The sequence below is a fragment of the Saimiri boliviensis genome, chromosome 1 (assembly GCF_048565385.1).
Source record: "Saimiri boliviensis isolate mSaiBol1 chromosome 1, mSaiBol1.pri, whole genome shotgun sequence".
Classification (NCBI taxonomy): domain Eukaryota; kingdom Metazoa; phylum Chordata; class Mammalia; order Primates; family Cebidae; genus Saimiri; species Saimiri boliviensis.
In genome coordinates this window covers 19379046-19401441 of record NC_133449.1, presented here as the reverse complement: position 1 = coordinate 19401441, position 22396 = coordinate 19379046, and the positions used below count along the sequence as shown (strand labels likewise).

Below are 22396 nucleotides of genomic sequence, written 5' to 3'. Positions count from 1 at the left end.
TTTCTGAATTATATGTGAAGGACCAACTTTCAGAATTATAAATCTGAAATGTTATTTCATTTGAATTTTGGTTACTTTCTACTTTATGATATATATACACACACATAGTTTTAAAAATTGCAATCTGATACTATTTCTATTACCAGACATTATTCTAATTTTTTATAGTATTCTTAGAGGTATTAAGTATATCGGCAGTTTGTTTATTTTTGTCTGTATAATATTGATACCATTTTTTTCTACTGAAGATCTAGGGCAGCTACTTTACTTTATAATATGCATATCCTATTCTTTATTTCCACAAGCCTGTATAACACTAGGATAAGAGACAGACATATACCAGTCTCATGCACTTTCATATTGGCAAATAAATCTTCTTATGCAGGAAATATATCAGGAATGCATCTGGCTCATGTTACAGAGGAGAGACTGTTCAGCGTGATATGGGATTTCTTTGACAGATGGGCCTACATACAAATACAGTGTTTATCAGTTTTATGAAGAATTAACTTTAGTATTGAATTGCATGAATTAGAATTTTCAAGCTATATAAGACTTTTTTATTAATTGAGAAAATTGAACTGAATATTAGATGCTGTTAGATAATTAATATTAATTTTGGAAGGTGTGATCATAGTAATGTGGCCATGTAAGAGAAAATTATTATGTTTTAAAGATATGTACTGAAGTATTTAGGGGTGAGATATCATGATGTTCATAATTTACTATATTTACTTTACAATACTTCAGCCAAGAAATTAAACGAAGCATATTTACCAAAATGTTAATTATTTAAGTTATGGGTATATGAGTCTTAATGACATTCTCTCTTCTGTTTACCTGAAAACTCTGATAATAAAATTTAAGCGCATGATTTGTTAAAAGAGAGGAAATTTTACATAATGAAACATGACATTTGCTTTTGTCTTTAAAGGAACCCATTCAGACCTCTGGATATATTTGTAATTTTGAGGATCTAGAAATTAAATCTGTTCTTTTGGATGAGCTATTAAAGGTAATTCCTAAAAAGTTACATTTCTGTTGCTAGTTTGACTGGGGATTATGTATTTCTGGACCAGGCCCGTGTAAAAATCCTTTAAAAAAGGATTTTTAAATAATCCTTTTTAAATATTTATAAATAAATTATTTTGAAATAATCCTTTTTTTTAAAAAAATGGGGTTTCGCCCCAGTGTATAGACTGATTAACAGTGTGGAGCCAGGGGTTCCTTTCCTGTAAAATGATGATAAAAATGTGTGAGTCTCAGTTACTGCCTTTATAAGATATGGATAATAATAATACTTATAGGATTGTTATTATATAAGGCAATATGTGAAAAGCAATTCACACAATGCTGTAATATAGCCAACTGAGAGCTAAAAAAAAAAATGAGTGCTAATTGTTGTCATTGTTTTTGCAGTAATAACAAAGAGGTACTAAAGAAATATTTAAGAGTTTAGCCGTTTTCTAGTTCTAAGATATTGAGTAACTTTTCTTTTTCTTTTTTTTTTTTTTGAGCTGGAATTTCCTCTTGTTGCCCAGGCTGGAATGCAATGGCGCGATCTCGGCTCACTGCAACCTCTGCCTCCCGGGTTCAAGTGATTCTCCTGCCTCAGCCTCCCGAGTAGCTGGGATTACAGGCATGCACCACCATGCCCAGATAATTTTGTATTTTTAGTAGAGACAAGTTTTCTCCATGTTGGTCAGGCTGGTCTCGAACACCTAACCTCTGGTGATCTGCCTGTCTCAGTCTCCCAGTGTGCTGGAATTACAGGTGTGAGCCACTGCGCCCGGCCGGTAACATATTTTTAGAGACCTGCCTTTCCATTTTTTTTTCCAGGTTTTGTAATAATGCTTTAAAAAAAAAAAAATTCAAGACATCATTTTGAACCCCTGCACTGGCCTTCGTTGACCATCCTCTGAGATTTTTTTTTCTTTAAGAATATACTGAGAAAATTTTAACTTCATTTTAGCTAAAGCATTCACTTTTTCTATGTAATATAGATAGCTTTTGAATTGAGACTGTAGATTTAAAATTTCTAGCAGTTGCAATTTGGAATAGGTTTTCATATTTGGGTTTGATATGTAAATTAGGGCTCTTTGATTGTGAACCAGTTTCACTTTTCTGTATTATAATCACCATGTGACAACAGGAGGGCCCCCATCCAAAATTTGGTTTGGATGTAAAGCTTGGTGATACCATAGACACACCAAGAATGTATCTTCCATGATGAGGCTTTTAGGAGAGAGAAGGGCAGGCTTCCCAAGCTGTCTGAAATAGCTCCAGAGCGTTTCAGAGGGAAAGGAGACTGGCTTGAGGGTGTTGTTGTTTAGTAGTTAGGGCGTGGGTCTGGGGTGAGGATTTTAATGGGTAGGGCCTTGTGTGTTTTGAAACTCACTGGCCCCAAAGGAAGGAGCATCTGGGCTTTCTCATCAGCTTGCCCGTGTGAGGCAGAGGGAAAGGGGGAGGGGTGAAGTTTAAAAGCTGTCAGCAGCCAACCATCAAAAATGGAGTCTGGGCTGTTATTACCTAGGATTATGTAACCTCCAGATTTGACTATTTGACTTTTCTCTATGTGGATAGCACTTTTATTGTCCCTGTTTAAGGTATACAACTTGTAAAACTAATGAACTTATTTCATTGCCTGTTTAACTTGAATACAGTACCACTGGATAGTATTTTTTCCTTTTTCTCACATGTAAAGAAAGACGTCTTTTTTTTTTTTTAAAGCAGGGTCTTTCTTTATTGCCCAGGCTGGAGTGGAGTGGTGCCATTGTGGCTCGCTGTAGCCTCGGCCTTCCGGGCTCAAGTGATCCTCCCACCTCAGCCTGCTGAGTAGCTGGGATCCCAGGTGCAGGTCACCATGCTTGGCTAATTTTTTGTATTTTTTGTAGAGATGAGGTTTTGCCATGTTGCCCGAGACTGGTCTTGAACACTCTGGCTGAAGCGAAACTCTTGCCTCACCCTCCCAAAATGCTCAGATTACAGGTGTGAGCCACCATGCCCAGCCAGAAGATGTTTTTCTACTTGTCTTCTTTCCCAAAAAATTTAGGGAAAGAAGACATTATTGTTATTATTTATTTTTGAATATGTGGTTTTTCCAGTGCCCTTTAAAAAAACAGTCATAAGTCAGTCATAAGTGGGTAGAATCAAACTGAAGTGATTGAAATATCTTGTCTGTTTTTATATATTTAATGGTTTGATAGACAGTGAGCTTCTTGAATCCCTAACATCTAGCAAGGGTCTGATACAGAGTTGGTTTTCAGAAAGTGTTGGTTAAATCAGTTTTTTTAAATGGCTACTTTATTGCTTTAAAAAAGTGGCAGAATTATATAGAATTCAAGCAGTATAGGAAAGTACTGAAAAAAGTTAAAAAGAAAAACCCTAAATTCCACCACTCAGATATTTTAGTTACTACGGTTAAACATCGGAACATTATTCCTTATAGCTGTAAGTTATATATGGAAATATGGATTTGATAGAGTTAGACAGATGAACTGAAGTAATTTTATAAAAATGGCATCATTGTACAATCCACTTTTTTGGTGTTAATTTAATTAGATAATCTGAAAGTGAGTTTAAAGGAATTCTAGAGTTTTAGATAATATTTTTCCACTACAAACAATACCATTTTCCTGAGTTGAGAAGAATTATGAAAAACCAAGAAGTTATTAGTTTAAACTATATTTTAATTTTTAAAAATACTGTCTTTCCACTCTAAAAGATAACATTCTTACATTTCTCTTTCTCCTTTTGTAACTATATTATTTTTACATTGTCAAGATTTAGAACATTTTAATTTTGTCTAGTAATCCTTATTTTCAGTTGTTTAGTCTTAATACATTTAAAGACCTAACATATTTAAATATTAAGACTAAACAACTGAAAATAAGAATTCAAAGTTATTACCAGGCTTTTTACTACATTTTCTCTGTACATAGTTCTTTATTTTGATTAATCTTTTAGTTGGCTGGATTTCATCATTAGTAGTGTTTTTCAAGAAAGGCCCATAATTTCCTATTGCCAGAAACTCTAGAATGCTTGAAAATGCTTGTGGTGTCGTTGCTCTAATTGATGATTATATTGAATTCTATGAAGTTTTTTAGGTAAAGAAGACTCTCAATGGTAAAATGATTTAATCAAAGTCCATATATTCATTAATTCAGCAACTGTTAATTAAGAGCCAATAAGACACAGTTCTTGGCCTCAGGTAGAGGAGTTGAAGAGGTAGATAAGTAATTCAGCAGCCAGAAAAGAGTTGGGAGTGCTGTGATTCAGTCAGGATGGTATACCTGTTCAAAATTTTGCAGGAGAGCATTAGGTCATTTCTGAGATGATGACTATTGAATACTGTGAATAGTACAGCTAGGCATTGTGCTGAACGTTTGATATATATTATCCCATTTAAGGTGAAAACCCAATTTGAACAGAGGGAAACAGGGATGCGTAACTGTGAGGGACCCCCTCTGCCGTTTTCCTCTGTCCCCTTTCCTTATAGGCCGCCTGATTGCCTCGGGAGGGACTTTACTTGTGGGTTTTGGGTGTTTTCCAAATAACTCAAAAGACCAAAACATGAGGATTTATCTTCCTTGTTGCTCACAATACGATGCAGTTTTTTTTTTCTTGTTTTGTTTTGTTCTGTTTTTTTTTTTTTTGAGATGGAGTTTCGCTCTTGTTACCCAGGCTGGAGTGCAATGGCGCGATCTCGGCTCACCGCAACCTCCGCCTCACGGGTTCAGGCAATTCTCCTGCCTCAGCCTCCTGAGTAGCTGGGATTACAGGCACGCGCCACCATGCCCAGCTAATTTTTTGTATTTTTAGTAGAGACGGGGTTTCACCATGTTGACCAGGATGGTCTCGATCTCTTGACCTCGTGATCCACCCGCCTCGGCCTCCCAAAGTGCTGGGATTACAAGCTTGAGCCACCGCGCCCGGCTGTTCTGGTTTTAATTATAAAAAAGAAACACATACTCTAAAGGCAAGTATTTGAATTTTTGTTGTTGTTGTTTATCTTTACTTTTAGGATCCAGAACGTCCAAACAAAGATTACCTAGTTAACTTTGAGGTTCGGTCTCTGCGAGATAGCCGAGCACTGATTGAGAAGGTTGGAATTGAAGATGCATCTCAATTCATAGAGGACAATCCACACCCCCGACTTTGGTATTTATAAAAAGCAAACTTTCCCAAGATGTCAGGTGTAGGTTTTTAAAGTTTCAGCTCTGTGTCTCCGCTCCCCTGCTACGCTCCTAATGGGAATAGACTTCCATTCTTGCTCTTCTTTTTAAAATATAGAAATTCATTTTAGATTTGGAAGTCCTCAAGCAGAATATTATTTGAAAAATGTTTGCATGAGTTACTTTTCACCGTGTTTCTCTAGAAACAAAAGACATCATAATTGAATTGTGATTCAAGACTAGTTTATCAGTAATTTGCAACATATGTTTATGTTTTTGTTTCTTTTAAAATAAAGGCGCCTACTGGCTGAAGCAGCTCTTCAGAAACTGGACCTACACACTGCAGAGCAAGCATTTGTGCACTGCAAAGATTACCAAGGCATTAAATTTGTAAAGCGCTTGGGCAAACTACTGAGTGAGTCAATGAAACAGACTGAGGTTGTTGGCTACTTTGGCAGGTTCGAAGAGGCTGAAAGAATGTATCTTGAGATGGACAGAAGGTAAGTTACGAAGCATCCCTGAGTACTCGATCAGTTCATAATTTTATTTTTTACAAATGGGGAATATAAATAAATTGGGTGTATTATGCAGTTTCTTTTAGAAATTAATTTTAAGTTTGGATTACAACCTAGATATTCTACATGCCCCTCATTAGTTTGTGTTTCATAGTCTGGAGGCAGTTTTCTTCTCTGTTTTTACATCTAATAATGGCTGACTATGGGAGATTTTTTCTTTTTTTTTTTTTTGTGGGAAAAAATGATAGAACAACAGAGACTGGGAGCTTTTATATTTATGACATAGCTCATCATTCCAGTTCTTTCTTTCTTTGTTTCTTTGTTTAGGACATTATTTAATTTTCTGTTGTCAAGAGGCATAAAATAAAAATCAGAAGTAGTTAGGGCTTGAGTTTACTTCTTTATATTTCATTTTAAATTTATATAAAATAATGTATGAATATCATAAATATTTCTTCTTTTAAATTAAAGAACTGTAAGTCCTGTCTCCCTGGCCAGGAATCAAACCCAGGCAGCAGCTATGAAAGCAGAGAATCTTAGCCACTGAACCACAAGGTGGAGAGTCTGTCTGAACTTCATTTCAGCTGTAAACATTGTATCTCATTTTTATTAACATTATTTATACTTCCAGGAGATCTCTAACAACTTAAGTTCTGAAAAGAAATACAAAACCACATGTATTTACGCTATGTTTTCTTTTGAAATAAACCTGATCATGTCTAAGAAATTGCTGAAAAGAAATGATTATTATTTAAATTATAATTTTGCTAAATAAGTTGAAAGTCTAGGACAATAAAGGCGCAACATTGTTTGCTTTTCTCCGTTCTGGTATCTTAGTCTATTTGGGCTTCTATAACAAGATACCTGAGACTGGATAATTTATAAAGAACAGAAATATTTTTCTCACTCTTCTAGAGACTAGGAAGTCTAAGATTAAGGTGTCAACAGGTTTTAGTGTCTGATGAGGCCTTGTTTCACTTCCAAGATGGTGCTTTGAATGCTATGCCTTTACAAGGTGGAAAGTGAAAGGGCAAAGGGGGCAAACTCTCTGAAGATCCTTTTATAAGGGCATTAATCAACCCTAAGGGCAGACATAATGACTTCCCCAAAACCCTACCTCTTAATACTACCACAATGGAGATTAAGTCTTAACATGAATTTTGGAGAGGAAACATTCAAGCCATAACCTCCAGGTGCTGCTCATTTCCTCTTATCTAGTCAGGCTAAGTTTCTAAAATGTTTGGAGAGTCACATTGTCCACTGCTCTGTAGTCGGAGCACCTAAAACTGTATCTAGCACATAGTAGGCTCTTGGTAAATAATTGTTAAAGAGATGAATGAATGAATGCCTTCGTTTGTAGGGATCTTGCTATTGGCCTCCGGCTGAAACTGGGGGATTGGTTTAGAGTATTCCACCTCCTGAAAACTGGATCTGGTGATTCGGATGACAGTCTCCTGGAACAAGCCAACAATGCCATTGGAGACTACTTTGCTGACCGACAGAAGTGGTATGTAACTCACCTGGAGCACCTCCAGCGTTCCTGCAGCACTTTGTAGCCGCCTGAGTACTGCTTAATGCTGGAGAAATAGAGACCATCTTCTTGAATTCTAAAATTCAGATAGCTCTAGATTCCTCTTTGAAAGCCAGAGATCTTGTGAAGTTGTGAGATGAGCACTATAAAACTTTGGAGTGTATAAACACAAAACTTGTACTTAGCTCCAGGCAGCTTTCTACTGTTGGAGACTATAGTTCTAAGATGTTTTATGATTTATTTCTGAACAAAGTTTCAAAAGTATTTTTATTTATTTCATGTTATTTTCAGAAATCATTGGCTTTTATTCTTTTCATTTTGAAGTATACTTATTTATGTCAGTTTTAAAAGTTTTTTCTTTTTTCTTTCTGCAGGTTGAATGCTGTACAATATTATGTACAAGGGCGGAACCAGGCACGCTTGGCTGAATGTTACTGTATGTTGGAGGATTATGAGGGGTTAGAGAACCTTGCCACTTCACTTCCAGAAAACCACAAGTTACTTCCAGTAGGTATTGCAAAGTCTCGCTTTTGGAATTGTTAGGTTATTTTATAAAATTTTATGTTATAGTCAGGAAATACCTTCTGCAATAAAGAAAATTAAAAATCTGTAATTTTATAGTTTCATAGACATGGAATGATGCTTTTATTTTAATTATAAAGCAATATATAAATAATATAAAATATTTGAAAATGGAGGGGAAAAGTCAGTCACATTCCTACTACTTTAACATGATCACGATCTTGTGTAGTCTGTTATGATTTATAAAATTGCTTTTTAAATGTTAGCTGAATATGTGAAATATTTACAGATGAAATGATATGTTGTAGGGATTTGCCTCAAAATAATCTGAAATTGTTTGAAATTTGCTATAACTTAAGTTTAAAAAGATAGCTCAGTTTTTATTATGTTATATTCACAATATTTAAAGTTAAAAGAGAAATCAAGAGAGTTCCCTTGCTTTCAAATGTTCTTCTAGAACCTCTTAATTAATTGTTGAATACCATAAATATGTTTGTATTTTATTTGTTTACCATGTAAATCACTGAGCTGTGCAATATTTGTAGAGCTAGCAACTCTCAACTGCACAGTCTGGACGTGTATCAGTTGTGAGTTCCGCTTCAAAAATGTTGCCTGTTAGTTAGTAGATAAGTATAGAATTACGGTAATTCAGCTTTCCCTATTGTGAATTTGAGCAGTTATCTCTCTAATAATGGCATTTTCACTCACCTTTATTTTCAATCCTGTGAATTTTCTTGATTAGGAAAGAAACTGAAATTATTTAGAAACCTGAGTATAGGGAAGAGTGTGTATGCTCCATTAGTTCTGTCTGTTAGATGTGTCTGATGAAGCCGTAAAACATTTTACTGTAGGATACCCAGAAAAGTAATATTCCTGAGTAAATACTAAGTAATTCTAACTATAATAGCAAATAATAAAATAATAAATTTTAGATTGAGTTGTAGAGGAATGTTTAATAATATGGGAAGGTGTATATAATATTTAAGTAGGAAATACAGGATACAAAATTATGTATTGTATGACTATGTACAACACAAACATATACGTATATAGTCATAGGACAAAGATGTTAAGAAATTACCACAGAGTATTGATAGAGGTTTCTTAGGAATGGTAAGATTATGAGTAATTTTACTTTTTTGTGTTTTGTAATTCTTTTTTACCATTAGAATGTATTCCCTTATAATCAGAAAAATGTAAGCATTGTTTTCAAAAAGATAGTTGTATATAAAATATGCTTTCATACTTCCAAAAATATTGTAGAAGGATTAGGGATGGAAAACCTCTGGCTAATTAGGTATTCTGAAAGGAACAGAATGACCTTCTGAAAATGGATAATGCCCCTGACCAAGTGAGATTTGTTGTTGTGGTGATGGTGGTGGTGGTTCTTCCTCGCTGCCACCACTTTCCAGGGAAGCTCTGTTTTGAGTCTAGCTTCCTAAACTGATTAATGGCAGACTTCTTCTGTCGGGCATTTCTTTATAGAAGTGTTTGACAGCACTGTGAGATTTCCCTTAAGTCTCTAGTTAATGGTTAGCACTGAGTATACCACCAATTGACGTAAAGGTTTTTTTCACTCACTAGTGGGGGATTTATTTTGGAGCTTGACATTTCTGTGTAGTAGCTACTGAACTGAGAGAAGAAAGGAGTGCAGTGTTTTCAGGACCTGGTTAAAAATCCGATCCACAGCCTGAGCCAGTGAAGCTCTGGTTTTATAGAAGGTGATGCCTTAGTATCTGTTCAGATTTGTGTCCTCTGCCCTTGAGTCTGTTTACAGAAAACTCTGTAACTACCAGTAACTTTTAATACTCATATGTCCCTATGGAGTTTTATTAAATTAAAACATAAGTAATTTCCTTGGTCTGTGAAATCTGATAGTATTGTTTTGTTTGTACAGGAAATAGCACAAATGTTTGTCAGAGTTGGAATGTGTGAACAAGCAGTGACTGCATTTTTGAAATGTGGTCAACCAAAGGCAGCGGTAGATACCTGCGTACATCTCAACCAAGTAGGAACTGAAACTTACTGTCTGTGCGGCTTGCTGTCTTAAGAATTTTTAAGTCAAAGCAAAATTAAAGTTATCATAGTGATCTTTTAAAGATTATTGCCAATGTAAGGGTGGGAGAGCTTGACATGAATTTTATGAAAGAAGCTAGGCAGGTATTCTCCTCGTTGAGGACCAAGAAAGTTGCACTTACCTCTTAAAGTGCTGCTGTGAGGGGTGACCCACTCTTAACCAGCTCAGTCTGGGAGCATGAACAAACCCTGTGCTTTTAGTCTGGTAAGTTTTTATCTGGAAGTAATTTCATAATTTTCTGCGATTTATTAGGGTTGGGTTTTGTTTCCAAAGAAGGACCAGTTAATGGTTGGTCATTGCCTGAGGAAGGAATTGAGTTACTTTATCAATATGTATTTTGGCAAATCTATTTTCCTTTTCCTCTATAGAAAGCATACGTTTGATATTTTTAAGAGCTGAAATTAAACTAAAAATACAGAGTTATTATAGAAACTATTGACTATCAATGTATTCTTTTAATATTTTCCTTAAAGTATTTTTTAAAACCCCATTTGCTTTATAAAAATAATTTTTAAATGTTAAATCTGATAGGACATTTTCACAACTGAAGTTGCTTATCTTGTTTTACTATAAAATACAAACAAGTGTATCTTTTTCTTGCTTGAAGTTTTGCAAAATTAGAATTACAAGAGTAGTATGATTATAAACTTTGAAACTTTCATTTCCACATGCATTTCTTAAGTGAATCAGTCTTAGAGATCATTTCATCATTTTGACATATGCTTAGCTTATAGAACTTACGTTGCTGTGATTTTAAATGCTATTTTAAAAACATACCAGTTTTTAATTTTGAAGCAGTGTTTTTTATTATAAAGTTAAAGCTTTTTTGTGTGAATTTTGTAATATATGTGACTGTAAATACTTGGGTGACTGAATAGTGTAATTTTTCTCCTAGTGGAACAAAGCTGTTGAATTGGCTAAAAATCATAGTATGAAAGAAATTGGATCTCTGTTAGCTAGGTATGCATCTCATTTACTGGAAAAGAATAAAACGCTTGATGCCATAGAGCTCTATCGGAAAGCCAATTACTTTTTTGATGCTGCTAAACTGATGTTTAAGGTAATGTAAAAATCTTGGTGAGTATCTGATTTGTTCCAGTCACAATTTTTTAATATACAAAAGAGCACATTCTCCGTTTTCTTTGGAAACAAATATTTATTACAGCAAAACCACTCTGGTTTTATTACTACTGTATACGTTATTTTAGTATTATTTATTGCCTTTAGAAAGCTGTTTATTAATATTAGCAACTTAATAATACCTAAACAATTGTATGTTGAATACTGGGGTTAACAAAGAGTTAAAGAAATTGCTGAGACTAAGTACAAATTTCTACAATAGGAAATTAAATTTTGTTGATAATAGGGTTTTGAGTCTTTTTAAATGTATAAATTTTAAATATTATACTTTATATAATATTTATTTGGAGGGAAGATAATTAGTACAATATTAATGTATACACATTTTACATTCTATTTTATTCCCATTTGGTTTAATGAAAAAGGAAAAATTTATCTCAAAACTATTTAAATAAATTTCAGCTTCTGAAGGATACACCGTGTTAACACCATTGTATCTTTGTGTATTTGGAACATTATTTTAAAAATCTCTGTGTTATGGAATATACCAGCTATTTCATCAGCACTTTCTTTATTCAGATTTAGTTATTTAACGGCACCTCTATTTTCTAAGATTGATCTAAGTTCCAACTCCTAGGGCTAAATATTAAGGAAAGAACTAAATACTTATAAGTACTAATGAAAAGAAAATGAGTTTTAAAATATTTATCTTAAATAGGTGGTATTTATATTCCTTCTTACTGATTTTCCTCCCTTTTTAGGGAATCAAATTTAGTTAGTTTTGGAAATTATTATATTTGTACAAATAAAGATAAGAAGTAACTTCCCTCAATTAAAAAAAAAAATGTTTAAAGATTGCAGATGAAGAGGCAAAGAAAGGAACAAAACCTTTGCGTGTCAAGAAGCTGTATGTACTGTCAGCCTTACTTATAGAGCAATACCATGAACAGATGAAGAATGCCCAGCGAGGAAAAGCTAGAGGAAAAAATTCAGAGGTAAGGTAGTGTTAAATAACATTAAACCATCAGAAGTATTTAAGAAAAAAAAGGAAACTATCAAACTTCTCTTGTGGACAGGTCATTTCATTTGCATGTCTGCATTTGTTTTCTTAAATGGTCTGAATGAAAAGAACGACTGATTTAGAATTAGTATTCAATTTTTGAAATTGCTCCTTAGGAAATATTTTTCTGTAATACTAATCTGTAGTCTTTGCTTTAGTGTCTTATTTTCGTTAAAAATTTTTACTTCCGTGGGAAATCCTTCTAATTAGTGAGTTTAAAAAACTTTCCTAGATATATTATTTTAATGTGTAAATGAATTTCTTACTAACTTAAAATGTAAGCAGTTGTATTTTAAAGTTTAATTATACCAGTTAAACCAACTATGAATTACAATAAAAAATTAAGTCTGTTTTGGATGCAGTGGCTTGCGCCTGTAATCTCAGTGACTAGGGAGACTTAGGTGGGAGGATCACTTGAGCCCATGAGTTTGAGACTGCAGTGAGCTATGACCATGCCACTGCATTCCAGCTTGGGTGGCAGAGTAATACATCATCTTTTAAAAAGAAAGTCTGTAATCATAGTTTTGTAATGATAAACTCTGCTCGTTTAGATACTTTAATGACTGTTGTTATTTGGGAGTTGGTACTGTTTGTGTGTTTGTGCTGATGGAAAGTGTGGGCTGACTTTACTTGTAGGCCACTTCTGCCTTGGCTGGTTTGCTGGAAGAAGAAGTTCTGTCTACAACAGATCGTTTCACAGATAATGCGTGGAGAGGGGCTGAGGCTTACCACTTCTTCATACTTGCACAGAGGCAGCTCTATGAGGGATACGTGGACACTGCACTGAAGACAGGTAGGCCTGTCACCTGATGGGTATAGTATGTTTGAAAATTATAAATCAACTATGAAGGGCCAGCTTATTCAATTTGCTTTTACGTGGCCTTCAGTAACATTTTTTCCTATGGCTTTTTTTTTCATATGTTTGAGATTATGCTATGTATAATTTGTCTTATGCATTCCCATTTTGTTCGTGTGTGTGTGTGTGTGTGTGTGTGTGTGTATTTCTGAGTTGGCACAGCCACGTGCAGCATTTGATGGTGGCTCTTTTCACAGGATGAGCTGTTAGCCAGCTTCACAGAACCTTGGATATCATGTAGCCTAGTTCCTCCTCCTAGTGCTCCCATCTCTCAGCACTGTTTGCTTTCAGTCCGTTAGTTAATGCAAGTTCCGTGGAAACACTTAACTTAGATTCTTCCTTATGCATGTTCATAATTATTTTTAAAAACCCAAATTGCCCTCTTTTTCTTAGCTCTTCACCTGAAAGACTATGAAGACATCATCCCTGCTGTGGAGATCTACTCTCTGCTAGCACTCTGTGCATGCGCCAGCAGAGCCTTCGGGACTTGTTCAAAAGCTTTCATTAAACTTACTTCTTTAGAGACTCTCAGTTCAGAACAGAAACAGCAGTATGAAGACCTCGCTTTAGAAATCTTCACCAAGTATACTTCAACAGACAACAGAAAATCTGAATTGGACGACAGCCTTATGGAAGGGTAGGCTAATTTTAATTAGTGGAAGTCATTCTGCCTCATTAGAAGCTTGGATTTCTAGATGTACAATGTTTAATGTAGGAATTAAAGCACTAAATTTTGAAGCAACTTACATTAACGTTATACCCTATTTTATTCTTACAGCTGTATTTATGCTTTATTTTTTCATTGTAAGAAAGGTTTTTTCTTGAGAACACTTTTTGAAATGACAGTATTTGACGTTAATCTTGAATTGTTTTATTCGTTATTTTTTAAAGTGTATTAAATAAATTAAGTTAGATTAATTAGAAGTTTTAAAGTGTAATGAATTGATTCTTGTCTTATTTTACAGTGGAGAAGGGAAACTGCCAACATGCGTTGCCACGGGAAGCCCGATCACTGAGTATCAGTTCTGGATGTGCAGTGTATGCAAGCACTGCGTCCTTGCTCAGGAAATAAGCCACTATAGCTTCTGCCCCTTATGCCACAGTCCAGTGGGATAAAGGAATGGTGACCTGTATATAACTGTAAAATATATGTAGCAAACATACGTAGCAAGAACTGTCTATGTAATAAGGTTTATTTCTATGAGTTTTGTGTGAAAATCAGCCTCATTATTTATAGTTGAATTTTCGCACAAAATATATGTTAATATAATAAGTTTTTTTTAAAGAAATACAACTGTAAAATAAGAAGACTGATTTTCATATAAAATGTATGAAAATCAACCATATTTTCTCTCTCCCTCTCTGTCTTGTATTTGATTACATGATACCATGGGAATATTCCAAATAAATATTTTTCTCACAGTGTCAAGATAACTTAATTCATTAAAAAATCTTAAAGGGAGTGGGGAATGGGGGAAGCATGGGCATGGGACAAAGCTGAATTTAGAGAATTTTTATAACACATATGACTAGGAAGTTAATTGTAATAGTGAAATGAGCTCTCTCTGTAGCCGTATTTAATGAAATAAGCATCGAATGTCTTCTTTGTTATATTTTCAGAAGTGAGGTGATGGCATTTGAAGACTTTTTTTTACAGTTAGAATTGCCTTCTAATAGCCCTATTCTTCTGTTTTAAAATCTATCCTAAAAGTCTCATTCAAGAGATGGCATTTGGAATCTACACTTTCATACCATTGTGCAGAAAACTTTGCTCTATTTATAATGAAAATAAACAAAAATATCAATTTTGTAGTTATAGCTTCTGTTGAAACATTGTTACTAAGCTGGACCCTTCATTTATACAAATATTGCTGAGGGAGTGATTGTTTCTTGATATGCATCTGTTTTCATTATTAATTTAAAAGATAAACAGTTGTGATCTGGAATGGATCATGTTTTATGTCTTTTATGTAGCCAATAATGTTCTCTGTTTATTTGTGATGAATTCTATTTTGTGCCTAAAGACCAGACCTTTGCACTATTTCATCAAGATTATTTTATTGAGGTTTGGTTTACATTTAGTAGAGGCAATACATACAGAGAGATATGCAGCTTTGTTATTGTAGCTACAGTACACTTCTCAATCTGATTTTTGTCTGGTAGAGACAGAGACAAGTTCAACATGTTGCAGATTGGGAACAGTGAGCTTTGAGAAGAGATTTAGAGCCTAGCTGAGCTTAGGATAGATAGTGGGCTTATGGGCCTAAGTAAAAAGAGAAGACCAGAAGTCTTCGAGGTCTCTGTCTCTATTCATGCATCTTGTGGAAAATTACCTTGGTACATTGGTAGCCTCCAAATAAACTACCTAGCAAGCTATACCGAGGTCATGGAACAGAAAGCCTTGCAAACCAAATAAAAATTCTCAAAATACATTGGTTTATTGAACCAATTTGCAATACACAGTGAAGAACAAGGAGAAAGCAATGGTAGAGTAACACTGTTAGTGTAGAGTGCCAGTGGGTGGAAAGACTGTAACACCTGAATCCTGGGTTATGTAATGTTATTATGTCCCAACACACACTCTGTCATATGAGCTTTCCCGTAATAGTGGGGTTACAAAGAGGATCAGAGTGGCCATTTGAGCCAGAGGACTCAATCAGAGGAAATGTGCCTGAGGCCAACAGTGTACACTTGCTCTGTCGAAGGGTCTCAGAGGCAAGTACAGTTGGCCACAGCAATAGCTTGCCTGTTAGGCTTCTGAGCAGTTGTGAATTTTATTGTATTTCTTAGGTAAGGTCAGGCCAGAATGAGTGTCACCAGTGGGTAATTGAATCAATGTCTCACACGTATTGAGGCCTTTATGTGTCTCATGTATACTTAGTGTGTCATGAATATTTGGTACCTTTGTGGCTTTTCATATTTTTAGTGCTTCATGAAAATTTGATATCTCTTGCTCCTTTCATCTCTATCTGTGGTCACACATACATGCTCTATTAACTTTGTCTAATATGTCTCCTAAGTTGCTAACTTATCTAAATTTAACCCAATGAATTCCATCTTTCTCATTTGTTTTCTTCTATACCAGAAGGGGAAATTTCCCCAAATCAGAAAATCACATCCTGACAAAGAAGTCTGTCTTAAGACAATATATCTCCTGTTGAAATTACGTCTTTCCACAGGACTTTGTTTTTAGGGATGAGACTATTTTCTACTTCATCAAGGAAAAAGAAATGTTCAGGGTTGTAGGGATGGCCACTTACTACCTCTGCCTGTCTGAAAGGTTCATGCAGGATGGTTTGGTCAAAGCTGCCAAAGCTGCAATTCTTGGTCCATGGTCTAATGCTTGAGTATCTCTTCTTTTCCTTTCCTATCTTAGGAATCAGCTGAGAATTCATTTCATTGTCATGTCTCTTGCCCCTTACTGTGATGTGTTGGTTACACTTTCATTTGCTTTAATTCTAGAATCACCCGTTGATGCCTCCGACTTCATCTAACTTATCCTTTGGAAACTGTCTTTTGGAGCCTTCCCCTAATTTTTCTCTAATTCCGTGCTGCCTGCGCCCTAGAATTTTCCCACCAACTACTTATTCCAGATAGATCCGGAGTTGCTGGATCTCACTGATATTTCAACAATATCTAGTTGATATTTCTAGTTCAGTTGGATCCAGAAACCAGTATCTCTAAAAACAACCTCTCATTCTTTGTGGACCTAATTATCGTATATGTGTGTGTGTGCATATGTACACAGAAAAACACGTAGTTTTTACTTTTGTAAAAGCTTATGCCTCTTTGTGATCTGTATCTGTGAAAGTTTTAATGATCTGCCATGATACTTTGGGACCTTTGTCTTGTATGTAAATGGTACTAGAGAAAGAATCTGTATTACGAGTCGATCCAGGTGGTTTTATTCAACATGAAGGAAATGTCAAGGTAACGACACTGACAAACTCTCCCTTGATTAGGACGACAACGAAAAGCAAAACTGACCATAAAAAACAATTACCTGGTGAGAAGTTGCATAAACAGAATTAGGTAGCGTATTGAAGGTAGCATCATGAAAGTTATGTTGTTCTTGCAAAAAACATGTCCTGACTCCCTTTGAGTAATGCCAAGTTGTTTTTGTTATAAAACTTGCCCTGAATTACACGTTTCAAAGTGGTGTGGTGGGTCAAAGTACTGAAATGATGGAACTGACTCATGAAGCTGTACAAATAAGCAGTGTGCCTAACAAGCAACACAGCAACGGTAGTGTGCTGTAATTCACAAATGCCGATTTCATATAAAGTATATTTTGCTAAAATATACTTTGAAATTACTTTTCTGCATTCCAAGAGCTGAGATCTTAGATTTTATGTAGTGTTAAATGAAAAAGTATAATAAACACTGAAGAAAAAATAACTTGTGTTTATCCCATGTTTTCTTTGTAACTTATGGAGAACATGGTGTTTGCTTTGTCTTCATTTAAGTGTTCCGATGGGGGTTGGTTAAGAGGGTACTGGGCTTCAGGGTGGAGAAGGGGAAAAGGGAGCAGGAGGTACAATAGATATACAATACCACTTTTGCAACCAAAACAAGGGGGAAAAACCCCAGCAGTCTTCCAGAGGCACTAGGCAAATGTCAGATAATTGGAGGCTGCTGTGAACTACTCCATAATGGTCATGCTGAATTTTCATTTAGGAATGAAGGAGATTATGTCTTGCTAGACCTATAAGAGAAAGAATACTAAATTTGATAATGTGGTAGCTCCAAGGTTTTCTATAGAGTTTCAAAATAAAAATGGCAATATTATGTTGCCTCTACTGTCTATTTTAAAGACCATTTTCTCAATTCATTTTTTCTTTAAGAAAGTAATTATATATTTTTTAGTATAAAACAAACGTTCATGGTAGAAATTTCCAAAAATACATAATAATATAGACGAGCAAGTAAAATTTGTCTTAATAATCTTTATAAATAAACATTTTAGTTGAATTTAAGAGAAGAAAAAAACTGAAGTGACACTGAAGAAATTTGTATAATTTGTTCTTAAGAGATTTCTTTAAAATTAAAAGAAAAAACATTAAAAGGCTTAGGGCTATTATTTAACTACTCATTTATTGTTTGGCATAGTTTAAATTTCTGGTTGGTAAAATTGAGAGAGATTTAGAAAAAATGAGATGCTTCTACACACTACAATGGGTAAAATTGACAAGAAAAATGTTGGTGGGGTATAGAGCAGTTGAAACCCTTATATATTGCTGATGGAAATGCAAAACAGTACACTCACTTGGGAAAAGTTTGGACGTTTCTTCTAAATTTAAATATACACTTAACATGGAACCCAGAAATCTTACTCTTGGGAATTTACCCAGAAGAAATCAAAACACATTTACACAAAGACTTGAATGCAAATGTACGTAAGTTTTATTTATGGTAGACAAAAACTGGAAAGAAGCCAAATATCCATTAATATGTAAATATATAATATAAACAAATTGTGGATTATCCACACAGTGAAATGCTACTCAGCAATAAAAAGGAATGAATTACTGACACAAGTAACAACATAGATGAACCCATAAAGCATTGTGCTACGTGCAAAAAGCCAGACATACAAGACAGCATACTGCATGATGTTATTTATAGGAAATTCTAGAAAAGACAAAATCATAACTATAGAAAGTAGTGCTTGAGATCAGGGGGTGGGGAGGTGATTGACCTCAAAGGTGTACAAAGGAGCTTGGTGGGATGATAGAAATGTTCTTCGCCTTGGTTTTGGTGGTTGATTACGTGACTCCATGTTTGTTAAAACTCATCAAATTGTTCACAACATTGGTAGTTTTATTTTTTAATAAAATTTCTATTTTAGTTGAATTTAACAGAATAAAAACACATAAGACAGAATAAATTACTGTATTAGGTCATTATAGTGAGAGTTATCAGCTCCTAAGATATTTCTCTAAAGTTAAGAAAATTAATGTAAATTATACCTTAAGCTGATTGAAGTCCACCCTTTCCACGCTGATGTGCAATTTATATGAAAAAAGTCCATATATGTATGTAACAATTTCTCATTTCCTTTTCTGTTCTATTGATCTGTTTGTCTTTCTTTGGTTCAAAGCAGAATGTCCCCATTATTATGGTTTTTAAAATAGGTCCTGCTATCTGGTACAAGTCCTACTTTGTTTTTCTTCTTCAAAAATGTTTTGTCACTCAGTCTGTTGCACTTTCTACATATACAACCATATAACTGGTGTTCAATGACTACCTTTTTTAAAATATATACTTCTCAATCTTCATATCTTTTATTTCTTTTTTTTTTTTTTTTTTTTTTTTTTTTTTTTTTTTTTTTGAGACGGAGTTTCGCTCTTGTTACCCAGGCTGGAGTGCAATGGCGCAATCTTGGCTCACCGCAACCTCCGCCTCCTGGGTTCAGGCAATTCTCCTGCCTCAACCTCCTGAGTAGCTGGGATTACAGGCACGAGCCACCATGCCCAGCTAATTTTTTGTATTTTTAGTAGAGACGGGGTTTCACCATGTTGACCAGGATGGTCTCGATCTCTCGACCTTGTGATCCACCCGCCTCGGCCTCCCAATCTTTTATTTCTTTTAAGCATTTTATTGCACTGGCTAGGATACCCAATACAATGGTGAAAAATTAAAGTGATGATATTGGATATCCTTGTCTTAATCTCAAAGGAAATTCTTCAATATTGTAATAAATCATTGTTTATTATATTTTTTTAAAAAATTTTATCAGGTTTTAATAAGTGTGTTGTCTTGTCCTAGTTTGCTAAGGAGTTGAATTTTATTAAATGCCTTTTCTACATCTGTTGAGATTTTTCTTCAATTGCTGATGTGGTGAGTTAAATACTACAAGCAAGAATGTTTTATAATGCTAAAAGCTGGTATTCACAATGAAAATGTAATATGTACAAGTATCTGTAGACATAACACCTAATACAGGCGTCCCCAAACTATGGCCCGTGGGCCGCATGCGGCCCCCTGAGGCCATTTATCCGGCCCCCCGCCACACTTCAGGAAGGGGCACCTCTTTCATTGTTGGTCAGTGAGAGGAGCGCAATATGTGGCGGCCCTCCAACAGTCTGAGGGACAGTGAACTGGCCCTCTGTGTAAAAAGTTTGGGGATGCCTGACCTAATATCTATGCTCATAGCAACTACCCTTATAAAGCAGAAACCACAGTGGATGCAACAAAACCAATGAATAGAAACACAGTAATAATGACTTCAATGCAATGTTGATGTGATGATCTCTTATAGAAAACACACTTGTCCTTGATTTTTCCTTATTTTTTATATTATGAAATACACATAAAATTTACTATCTTAACCTTTATAAAGTTTTTAAAATTTAACGTTTTACAAGACATGGTTTGGCTCTGTTGCCCAGGCTGGAGTGCAGTGGCACAATCATAGCTCACTGCAGCCTCAAACTCCTGAGCACAGTAATCCTCCCACCTCAGCCTCCCAAAGGGCTGGGATTACAGACATGAGCCCCTGCACCTTGCCTATCTTAATCATTTTTAAGTGTATGGTTAAAGTGGTATTAACTACATTTATTAAGCACATTCATATCATACATATTCCACTGCTACCACCACCACCATCCATCCATCCATCCATCCATCCAGCCAGCCAGCCAGCCATCTCCAGAATTCTTTATCTTGCAAAACTGAGATTGTATGCTCACTGAACAATAACTTCCTATCCCCCTATGGCTGTCCCTGGCAACCACATTCTACTTTCTGTCTCTATGAATTTGGCTACTCTAGGTACCTCATAAAAATGGTCAAAACTCCCGTGCTGATCAGTAGTGGGATTGCGCCTGTGAATAGCCACTGCACTCCAGCCTGGGCAACGTGGTGAGACCCCGTCTCTTAAAAAAAAATGGAATCGTTTAGTCTTTTTGTGACTGGCTTAGTTCACTTCATGTCATGTCCTCAAGGTTCATCCATGTTGTAGCACATGTCAGAATTTCTGTTCTTTTTAAGACTGAATAATATTCCATTGTATGAATATGCTACAGTTTGCTTATCCACTCATCTGTTAATGGACACTTGGGTTGCTTCCACCTTTTACCTATTGCGAACAATACGGCTATGAACCTGGATGTGTGAATCTCCCAAAAGACTATGTTGTCAGTTATTTTGGGTATAGACTTAGAAGTGGAATTGCTGAATCATATAGTAATTTTATTCTTAGTGTTCTGAAGAAGTGTCATGCCATGAGGTTGCACCATTTTACATTCTCAACAGTAGTGCATGAAGAGCCCAACTTCCTCACATCCTCACCAACACTTACTTCTTCTTAATAGTTTCCATCCTACTGGAATGGTGTGAAGCAGTATTTGATTGTAGATTTGATTTGCATTTCCCTAATTATTAGTGACGTTGAGCATTTTTTCAGGTTCTTATTGGCCATATGTGTATCTTCTAACAAGAAAATTCTATTCAAATCCTTTGCCTGTTTCTGCATTAGATTGTTTTGCTTTGTTGTTGTTTTTAGAAGTTCCTTATATATTCTGGGTATTAATCGCTTATCAGATATGTGTCTTGTAAATATTTTGTTTTATTTTGTGGGTTGCTTTTTTACTCTGATGGTGTCTTTTGATGCACAAAAGTTTTTAAATTCTCATCAAGCTCAATTTGTTTAATTTTTTCTTCTGTTGCCTGTGCCATTGGTGTCATATCCACAACATCATTGCCAAGTTCAGTGTTGTTAAGCTTTTGTTGTATATTTTTTTCTAAGAGTTTACACTTTCAGCTCTTACATTTAGGTCATGCCTTATTTTGAGTTAATTTTTGTATATGGTGTAACAGTCCAGCTTCATTCTTTTGCATGTGGATGGATATCCAGCTTTCCTAGCACCATTTGTTTAAAAAACTGTCTTTATGCCAATAACACACTTGTATTAAGTTTTGAAATCAGGAAGTGAGTTCTTCAACTTTGTCCTTTTTCCAAAATTGTTGTGGCTATTTGACAGCCCTTGTAATTCCACATAAATTTTAGGAGGAAGTTTTCTATTTCTGCAGAAACATCATTGGGATTCTGATAAGGATTCCATAGAATCTGAAGATTGATTAAATAACACTAACATCTAAACAATATTAAGTCTTCTAATCCATGAACATGAGATGTATTTCTATTTATGTCTTCTTTAATTTCTTGTAGCAATGTTTTATAGTTTTGTTTTTTTTTTTTTTGTTTTTTGTTTCTTTTTTTTGCAGTTATGTTAACTTTAATAGGCTGGCGGTCTCAAAAATCTTTCTCGTCATCAGATGTTTGCAAACCTTTTGGACTTTGAGCTTGAACCTGGAGCTTTACTCCAACTATAATATGATTTTCCTGTTCTAGTGCATTCTGAAGCTCTTCCTCTGAAGAAAACTGAACCCAACCCAAACCTCTGTGAAAGTCAGTCTCCTTGTCAAAAGGTACAACACAATTTCATATATGTCCAAAGTATGCAAAGTGTTCTCAGCTGACTGGACACTTCAGTCTAAGAAATTTTTCTCACAAAAGCAACCGGCTGACTGATATTTCCACACAGCTCCATAGCACCTCTTGCTGCTAAGGCCGCCAT

General features: G+C 35.1%; 1 protein-coding gene and 1 pseudogene across 2 annotated transcripts in view; one reads left to right on the top strand and one right to left on the bottom strand.

Annotated features, from left to right (window-relative positions):
- Positions 1 to 17213, top strand: part of WDR35 (WD repeat domain 35) — a 67679-nt gene extending 50466 nt beyond the window's left edge. For both annotated transcript variants that reach the window (XM_003935231.4, XM_003935232.4), the window contains 11 exons: positions 935 to 1015; positions 5024 to 5160; positions 5471 to 5674; positions 7050 to 7196; positions 7595 to 7727; positions 9640 to 9750; positions 10715 to 10879; positions 11754 to 11894; positions 12596 to 12752; positions 13209 to 13452; positions 13781 to 17213. In XM_003935231.4, the coding sequence (XP_003935280.1) occupies positions 935 to 1015; positions 5024 to 5160; positions 5471 to 5674; positions 7050 to 7196; positions 7595 to 7727; positions 9640 to 9750; positions 10715 to 10879; positions 11754 to 11894; positions 12596 to 12752; positions 13209 to 13452; positions 13781 to 13931 (1671 nt within the window). In that variant the 3' untranslated portion in view covers positions 13932 to 17213. The remainder of the gene's footprint in view (positions 1 to 934; positions 1016 to 5023; positions 5161 to 5470; positions 5675 to 7049; positions 7197 to 7594; positions 7728 to 9639; positions 9751 to 10714; positions 10880 to 11753; positions 11895 to 12595; positions 12753 to 13208; positions 13453 to 13780) is intronic.
- Positions 17214 to 22071: 4858 nt separating this feature from the next.
- On the bottom strand, positions 22072 to 22396 carry LOC101029281 (SRA stem-loop-interacting RNA-binding protein, mitochondrial-like; annotated as a pseudogene).